At 34.0% G+C, this 9,915-nt stretch overlaps 1 protein-coding gene across 1 annotated transcript; it reads right to left on the reverse strand.

The window, feature by feature from the left end:
* Nucleotides 1–2,459: 2,459 nt before the first annotated feature.
* LOC107692791 (ras-related protein Rab-24-like) lies at nt 2,460–7,694 on the reverse strand. The gene is made up of 9 exons (XM_016491984.1): nt 7,236–7,694; nt 6,457–6,600; nt 6,103–6,171; nt 5,946–6,024; nt 5,155–5,222; nt 4,978–5,077; nt 4,852–4,902; nt 4,690–4,749; nt 2,460–3,281 (listed from the first exon to the last, which is right to left on the reverse strand). The coding sequence occupies exons 2-9, from the start codon at nt 6,571–6,573 to the stop codon at nt 3,217–3,219; spliced, it is 609 nt and encodes a 202-aa protein (XP_016347470.1). The 5' UTR covers nt 6,574–6,600; nt 7,236–7,694; the 3' UTR covers nt 2,460–3,216.
* Nucleotides 7,695–9,915: the final 2,221 nt, after the last annotated feature.

A 9,915-nucleotide genomic window follows, 5' to 3' on the forward strand; every position in this document is an offset into this window, starting at 1 on the left:
TGCGTCAAAACTTAAGTTTGCTTCGGGTTTAAGAGTGCAGTAGATTGTGATCGTAATTAATAAGATTCAAATATCCTAGCCAACTGTTTAAATAACTTGAAGACTATCATTTTGAAGCACTTTTGTATAATAATCCAAAATTTGCCTGCTAATATGTTAAGACAAAAGCAGAATATTTACAAGTATGCTCATAATTTATTTGAGATAATTTAGGAAATTCCCAGAATTGTCTCTTTGAATTAATCTTTGCCAAACTGGCACAAAATCCAGAAGAACTTTATGCAGTCTACAAAGGAAGTGTTCTGATTGATCATATCCACTGAAGAGACAGATATTCCCAAAATTCTTTGGTGTAAATTATGCTGTGAATTTAAAGGTGAACTGTGTGGTTTTTTAAAACAGTTGTGGCATCCAGCAGTTACAAAACAAAAAAAAAAACAGGAAATCCTGTCCCAACTTGCACTAGTCATTGAGAAAGTGCAACTATGTACAAGGTCTCTTAACTGAACTTGTCAGATGAGTCTGTTCTATCTTGCTGTATATATTTTTTATACATTAAATCTATATGGAAGAAGATGACAGGCTTTGGAAGCCTGATAATTAAACACTCCCAGTCAAGTCTTTGGCATTTAGTGAATTCATGTTCAATTTTCCATAAAGGCTGATATCTTAAAAAATGTTCAACATACAATTTGAACTGTAACCATATAGTGTAAAACACTAATTGGCAACTAAAGCCCTAAAAGTCTTATGTGAAGCTAAATGTATAGGACAAATGATTGTGGTTTGTTGCATGTCTACACTCCAGAAATTTCTCTGCTGGTTTTCCTCACCCCCATCTAACTGATCAAGTGTTCTTCATAATGAACAGCATTTAAATTTTTTTTTTTAACTGTATTTATGTATATAATTGCACGTCATAGTTTTAACGCTGTTCTAAAAGTCATTCCACTTCAGTATATTTCAGACAAATTTCTGGCAAAGGGGGAAAAAAATCTGTTGCCTTGTTCGAGACTTTAATTGTGCTGTAGTGCTTTGTACAGAATAAAGAACAGTGCACACTTGTTGCTTCTTTGCTGCTGTTTTTACCACCTCTGTAAATAGTGCGATCAAAATGGTACTTTTCAAATAGATTTATTGCATTAATGAAATGTGAGTAGAACTGTTGCACTGTAAATCTCACAAAAACTGTCAACACATGTTTGGGTGATATTTCACCCCAAAATAAAAGCAAATTATATTTTGTACAAAGAAAATGAAGTCTATTTTCAGGATAATTCAAGTGTTTTGAATTGCAACATTAATTGCATGACAATTAGGCACATTTCCACATGCAATTGTCTTGTCATTACTGTAACACAAAACAATTATATTTATATCGTAAACTGTAAGTATACATAATGGTAGTATTAATTGTATATATGCTGACAATAAAAGCTTAAATAATAATAATATTCGTTGTTGTATCCAGACAGGATCATTTTATTTCTGCATTACAGTAATTTTATGGAGAATTTGGGGCAATTGTCATGAAATTAATGCAATAATCTTGCAACTAATTTTATTTTCTTTGTGCAAAAGATCCTGAAAGTGCAGTTTCTAATTTGATTCCATTTCAGATCATTTCATTCAACAATTTGACTTTAATTTCTATGCAATCTAGGCTAAAGATTTTATTAATGTTTTCATTATATTTATTTTTGTTCAAGATAAATTCAAAATATTCATAATCAATTAATTCTAGTCCTCTGATGTAGTACACTAAATGGTAATATTATTTTGGTGAGAGTGTACCTTACTCTTAAAAAAGAAAAAAAAAAGAAAAGAAACACTAACTTTGATATGTGAGGGCAAGCAAGAATAGGCAGCAAAGGATGAATATGACATGCAGAAAAAAAATCCACGAATTTAGGTTATTACTCAAGCATGCTGCACACACGCTTGATATTTCATTTCAGTCTTAAATGACTTGGTCTGCTTTGCTTATACTATTTTGATACCTTTAAACAAAATACGCAACAGCTGTTTAAGATCACATCCTTATGTTTTTTTTTTTAAATGTAATTTCACAGTAAAATGTAACAAAGTAATATAATATTGTCTTTCTTTCCTGTAGGACAACCAGCGAAAATGGCACAATATCAGGATCTCTCTGGAATGACACAAAGTTTCACAAGAAGCATATTTTTAGCTACAGGCCTTGTTGAGCAGTATTTAATACAGGCACAATATGAACCGAGAGTGAACTAAGTCTGTATGTACAAAGTATGCACAAACATTTTCACAACTGACAAGTTAGTGTCCCAGTTTACAATACCTTACCCAAATTGCATTGAAGTAAAATTAAATAATAATAAAAATAACACTGTAAACATTAGCATCACATTCATCAAATGCTGCAAATAATGGACAACAGGATACAGGAAGCTATGGGCTCCATTATCAAACACGAGTTGAGTTTTTTGTTGTTGTTGCGGAGTTGATACTCCCGCATATCAGATTAATCATGATATTATAAATGCCTCAAGTAACTATGGTTATTAGCCTTTGACATTTTGACATCAATTGTTCAGCTTCATTACAATTTAAGAACATATTAATTGGAAACTGCCTTTTACTTTTACTATGTAATTTTCCATTCTATCAACATCTAAATCTTTATCATTATGAGAAAAATGTTTGAACTGGTCTCAGATCTGTGAAAACTGAAACTTTAGTGTGGACATATGAAACTAAATTGTTCATACATGAGTGCAGTGTGATAAATGAAGGGTGTAAACATTACGATCCTCAAAAGATCTATAAAATGGAGACACTTTAAATCATAAAAGGTGATAAATCACTCAAGGCATTGTTTGTGAAAATTGGCAACGATCACCTCCATGCAATGAAATCTGTCCCTAAAGCTTGCTTTGCGTCTTGTCTTTTTGGTAAAACGGATTGCCACGCACTGTTAATATTAGTTTCAGTCAACATTCTCAGGTCCCCAAAAAAAAAAAACATGTTCCTGATAAAGAAAAAGAGTTCATTGCTTGAACACTGGAAAAAGTGGAATCCTTCATGTTCTACTGCACACCAGAAAAGAAAAATCATAAAAGAAATAAGGAAAGAGCAAAAAAAAAAACTCTAGCTGATGCTTTGAAGAGTATAAAAGATGGTGAGCCTCCAGTCATCCCAAAATAGACCATATGATACAGCAGTTTTTCCTGTGATAGGTCAGTTATGGCAGCAGTTGTCAAAATAAGAGTCCTTCTTTTGCCCAAGATCCACCCCCTTCTCTTCTGTGAGGATACAATACCAAAATAAATAAAGAAATAAATCCAAATAGGAACAATATCACATTATTGTATGAATTCTATTTCTAATATTATTAAATGCATTCAGAATTTGATGCATCATCATCTTAATATTTCTATCCACTGTATTTTGCAACGCAGAAGTAAGCTATTGTCTTTGAATGTGTGAGACTTCGGATACATTAGCAGCTATAGGGAAATAACAAGAAGAATAAAGTGCAGCGAACAGTAGAACTATTTGCGCTGCAAACCAGTGGGTTTATGAGTAAAACAATATATTAAAATAACACGACAACAAATACCAGTTTACATTATAAATCAGCATAACATAATTGTGATACAACTAAAATAACTGACAGCAGATGACACCAGAAGCCTTGCCCATTCACGTTACAATTGGCTGAATATGCCCTTACATTAAAAATAAGGTGGACAATAAACAAAATAAGATTTAGAAATGAATAAATACTCTGTACCATTATTGATCAAAGCAAAAAGAGCAGATACTATGATTTCCTATTAATACTGTAAAAAAAATACACATGAACATGTGTGCATCTGTTTTTGGACAGAAATCGGTTATGAAATAACTATTAAGCCCCGTTCACACTACAAGCGACACGATTCCATTCATTTCAATGGAGAGCTGGCGATTTCCGGCGACAAGCGCGACAGCGGCCGTTGGCGACGGATGGGGCGTGTCCAGCGACGTGACAAAGTTCAGAATCCTCCAACTTTATGCAAATGAAAAGCGACTTTCGGGAGCGACAGCCAATAGGAAAGAAGACGGCAGAGCTCATGTGATCGTTCTCCACTCAGTCGTAGATAAACATACGCAATGGAAAAAAAGTAGGCTCTGTTTCTTATTCATTTTTGTTTGTATGTACAGATTTAATTCATATTTGAATTATATTTAGTCTTTTGCCTCCAAAATGTTTGTATTTAGCGGCAAGAAACCTGATTCGCTGTCAAGGCAACCAGTAGTGAGAACGCCCACAAGCAACCTCATTGCCAAGACAAAGTCGCTGCTAGTGTGAACGCAGCTTAATGCCGAGTTCACACTGCACGATATTAGCCCGATTTTTCACTCGCCGACAGGTTTTGTGAAATCGCTTAAGCCTGCATAGTTTCGGTCAAGAAATTGGCTGTGGGCTGCTAATGCTAAAGGGTGCACCTTTGTTTCCTCACAAAGACGGTTCTTGCAAGCAGTTTGCTTCATCTATTGTCATTGTAATGACAAACATTTGTGCTTTTCATGCTTATGCGAAGCAACAAGTAACAGAGAGAGTGAGTGCTACATTTGTTAACAGGGCCTGAAAAGTCTTGTTCCTGAAACACACAGACCCAGGTGTAAAGTGTAAAATAAGTGTTTCACTTTGCAGCAAATTCTCACCTTGCATGAACTCTAAAGCACAGCTACTGAAATCTTCAGCCACTTTCTGAAACACCTCATCTGTATGAAAAAACAAATAAAGAATTGAAACTTCTCGGTATCTAATTGCGCGTTACACAAAAACAGTGCTCAATAGAGCAGATAAACTGAAGCATCACTTACCAACATTTTTTCCTGTTTTGCTGGAGGTCTCGAAATGTTGTGCACCTATTTCTGTAAATGTTAAAAGTTAATGTTGTTTTGTTGCAATGCTTTGTAGAAAACAAAAGCAGCTAAATTCACGCTTACCATCTGCAAAGTCTTGAACATCATGGTAGTCTACTTGCCGCACACTTCGATCGGCCTCAATGAGGTCACTCTTGGTGCCACACAAATATATCTTGCAGTGCTGAAAATAAAATAATGTGTCCATAAAGTTGTGCTGAAGTTGTTCTCATGTTTTTGTGAGACGTGGGTTTATTTTACCTCTTCACAGTTCTGTAACTCCTTCACCCAGAACCTGGCCCTTCCAAAACTGCTGCTGTCAGTCAAGTCTAAGTGTGATTGTGAAAAACAGACACAAATTTAGAATGAAAATTTGATGTCTTCAAACTTTTTCACTTGTGGAAGAGCTAATTTTCTTCAGATTTTTTCCATGTACACTACTGTTCAAAAGTTTGGAGTTTAAGAAATTAATACTTTATTAATGGTTTTATTATACTCAAACTGTTGAATGGTAGTGTTAAAAAAAAAACACATTTACAGTGTATAAGAAAAATATTAAGTATGATATTATAACAACAAAATTAAATAACTGTTTCCAGATTTTATTATTATTATTACATATCTAAGAAAAACTAAACGGATATATAAATTATAATAAAATAGCATTAAAATAACCAAATTAAATTCATTTTTAATTAATCAATCTTTGACATGTAGAATGAAATCGTAACATCATATGAATTAAAAAAAAAAAATAAAACAAAACAAAATAAAACATTGAGTTAAAAAAATGTTGTTTTTTTTTTGGTTTGGCCTCTTTAATTTTTACATGGACCCCAGAGGACCCCTGATTAACTTATTTTAATCAAACACATGAACTGCCTAGCAGGACTTGTAGCTACTGTGATTTATACACAGAGTGAGCAAGCATGAGCTATTTCCTTGCTCAGTGTCACCTGACTGCTAGACCGAGCTGGTACATGCTGCACTTTGGATTTCTTTACGAAAAAAAAAAAAACCACTTCCTGTCAAACTGCAACAGAGGGATATACCGTAGCAGACAATGGCAGCACGCGCTCCTCTGTAATAGATTCTGCTCATAGCTTCATAGCGTTCAGACCCAGCAGTGTCCTAAGATCAGAGGAAACACGTGAAGTCACTAATGAGTGGTTGATCAGCGTATATAAAGTCCCAAGTAACTACACTTACCCATATTCCCAGAGTAACCACCTTGTCACCGACGTTGAGGGCTTTCGCAACAAACGCAGCCCCTATAGTCTTAATGAGACAAAAACAATTCATTAAAAAACACATATACACACACACAAACACATATCAGGTCATCGTCAAAGAGCCATTGACATCTGTGGAAGGTGGCTTTACCTGTGGAGCTAGTTTATAGTATGTGGCGCATGATTAGAGATTGTTGATAGCCAGTCAAACTTACATCATACACAAAAATATCTTTAATGAGAACAAACAATCTCAGAAAATTGTCAATTAGCCTACTTCTAATGGACTAATTACTTCTAGAGGCTGCTATGCTAAGTAACACACACTTACATTTTGATATGGTCCCACAAGAAACCGGCCATGTACGTATCTTTCCACCAGACTGGTTTTACCCACACTCTCCTTGCCAAGCATGACCACCTTAGCATCCACTCGCATGGCAGTCATGATTATACGGGTTTGTAGAAAAAGACACTATAAATATAAGCATATAAATGTTTATATAAGGCATATTACAGCTAGATGGATATAGACAGTATCATCCAGGAAAACTGAAAGAAGTCTGATTAATTGTATTTAATGTGCACTGTTATTGCAAAACAGATAAATAAATAGAGCTGTACTTGCAGGTAATATATTAATCAAATAAAACGCCACTTAGGTGTGATTTAAGAGAATATACTTTCATGACTATGTCGTTCACTGACATACTAAAGCACATGTAAAGTACTCGAGTTACTTTAAAGTTAAACGTTTACCTGTAGTGTGCCATTTAATATTACACAAGTCAATATATTACAAATATATTTAAATATATGACATTCAAATTTAAATAAAAATGACATTAAATGCAAATAACATGCAGGTACGTGTTCGAAAGCATTACGTTCAGTTAGAACGCAAGTATATTCTTTTGAAGTATATATATAAAAACACTTTTTAAACGTACACTAAAGTGTTGCGTTTATAAGATTTCTCCCACTACTTACGTTACATCTACAGAGCTAGCTTTGGCTAATAACGCAGTCTCAGTAACTTATATCAAATAAAATATTATCCATATGAAACACACTAGAGGTTAACTAGCGTTCTCACATTTTTTCACTTACCTAGGCTTTTGGTGTATCTGTTGACGGGACTTGAGTTCCAGAGTAAATACTGTAACTGGGTGGCTAATGGTTTAGTTAGCAATCCACACTGATGTGCCACAAAAGCTCATAATAATACAATTGAAGACTACTTGACGCGTAAACACATTAGCAGCGAATCACAAGTCACATCGAACTGAGGACACGTTCAAAAAAATTAAATGTTGAACGTTTTTCACCCTAATACGACAGGAGAGAGCAGCTTAGCTTTCTACATCACTAAATACAGCAGAGCTAGTGAACTTCCAAGCCATGTTTCCCAGTTTACATTGGGGGGGGGCAAATCTACAGTAAATGGGCTGACAAATGTTATGTATTCGATCAATGAGGAACTGTAGCGTGTGGCTAGCTTGAATAAACTAGTGTGTTTTTTGTTTATATAGAGGAGGATGTGACATCACTATGGCCAGTGGTTGTGTCTCAAATAGCGATGTACGCAAATAATATTCCATCCTATCCCCATTTTAAAACTGAATTAATATCACTTCTGAAATCTCTTAGTTATATAAATAACAAAAAATCCCAAAGATTTATAAAATATTATGAAGAAATGTTTAAAGAAAATACATGTATTTAAAAGCTTTCCCTGTATATTAATGTTTGTATGTTATTGTTTCAATAGTGGTAATGTATGCAAAAAAAATAGCGATGTACAATTTTCTAAATTAGGTAGTCTAAATTTTTTGCTTTTATGTAATTATAATCCTGACAAAATTCCTTCCAAATTATCTCACTTTCACAAACAATGTCTCTTATCGTGGTCTTTAATTTACAAGCATAATTTTTCCCCACACAGTTATATCATTTGGCACAACAGAGATCTGCTGTACAAGAATAAATCAATTTATTTTGATAATTGGGCTAAAAAATAATATTATTTTGGTGAGTCAGTTATTCAATGACCAAGGGATTCCTTTAAAATATGAGGAGTTTTTGTCACATTATAAAATCCCAATTACAGCAAAAGAATATGCTATTGTTTTTGGAGCTATCCCTTCTGGGATTATTATGTTTATTAAGGGTTTTAATAACAAGGTCTCTCAGACTGTGCCATATCTCAATGTATTTGATACATATGTTGGTAAATTATCCCTTACCACCAAATCAAATAATAGGAGCATTCGTGCTCTGTTCCAGAATGAGGTTGTCTCTTGTCCGAATGCCATCTTTTATTGGAACAGACATGTAGGTGAAATTAACTGGGCTAGAGTGTGGGTTTTGCCTCAAAAATTATTTTTGTACAATAAGATAAAAGAAGTGTCTTATAAAATGATACATCGGTGCTATCCCACAAAATGTTTTTTACAAAGGTTTGTTTCTGAGGATTTTGATGTAAATTGCTCCTTCTGTGGTCTCCAAACTGAAGATTTGTCTCATTTATTTTGGTATTGTGAGTATACTAAGAATCTGTGGAAAAACATTTGGAGTATTTTTTTGTGGTATAATTCCTGAAATTTCATTGAAATATTAAAATGTTATTCTGGGTTATACACATTTTGAAAGAGAACAATCAGATGTTTTCTATTTACTCAATCTTATTTTGTTTCTCGCCAAATATTTTGTACACAAATGTAAATATTGTAAGTGTAAGCCTTTCTTTAACCTTTTTCTGGAAGAGTTCAAACTGTATTTGATTTCTGACTCTTCCAATAAGAAAGCTGTAAAAACTGTGAATCTTTTTAAAAGGTACATTATTTTCTTGCTCCCTGGCATGTATTATATTAATGTCATTCTGTGTTTCATATATTATAATAAAAAAATAAAAATAACAATAAAATAGCGATGTATGAATCTTTAAGAATCAATCTTTTGAGTCGAAGCTTTTCAATTAACTGGTTGAACATTCGTTGACGGATCAGTGTGAATCGGTTCCAGCGAATCGCAGAAGTGTCAAGAGTAAAACGTACTGGAAATATGTTTACAACTTCATTAAAGAGAAAGGAATTTTCTAAATAGCATGTCGTTAAATATGGAAATTAATTTGAATATTGTTTAATATAAATGCTAATTACATTTAGTCTCAACATAACCTTATTTTTATCAGTTGAAACGTGGTTGTAAGAAACTGAACATGGACACGTTACATTTCAATAAATGCCTAGTAACGAAACGTAATTTATCGCGTGTAATACGCCGCGGAATTACTATGAGGAATTACTTGATGCAGTTTTTGCTATCTCTCAATCGGGTCTGAATTAAACTCTTCGAAAGAAACGATTCGCGGAAATGATTCAGACATCCTATCACTACAGGGCTGCGTTCAGCTCCGACAAAACGGTGCAAAACGTTTTTTAAACGGAAACGGTGGTGCGTTGAACACCCTGTTCTGATGACGCAAGAGTTGCAACTATGGCAGCTGAGAAGGCCATTCTTTGTGTTCTTTTTGAAGAATTTTTGGAGCCTGATGAAATCGGTATAAATACGTGTTTAATACTGCAAAATCCGCTATATGTTACAGTCACTGCCCTTGGTGTCCAGAATAAAAGAGAACATCCCAATCAAGTGAAGGGATTTGTGGAAACTGTGGTTCCTAATTATTGTGATCCAACATTTGCCTCGTATTTCAGGATGAAAAGACAAACATTTCAGGTGAAGGATAATCCACTTCTTACCTCCAAGACTGTGTTATGATCTATATGAC

The sequence above is a fragment of the Sinocyclocheilus anshuiensis genome, unplaced genomic scaffold, assembly GCF_001515605.1.
Source record: "Sinocyclocheilus anshuiensis isolate Anshui unplaced genomic scaffold, SAMN03320099.WGS_v1.1 scaffold943, whole genome shotgun sequence".
NCBI lineage: Eukaryota > Metazoa > Chordata > Actinopteri > Cypriniformes > Cyprinidae > Sinocyclocheilus > Sinocyclocheilus anshuiensis.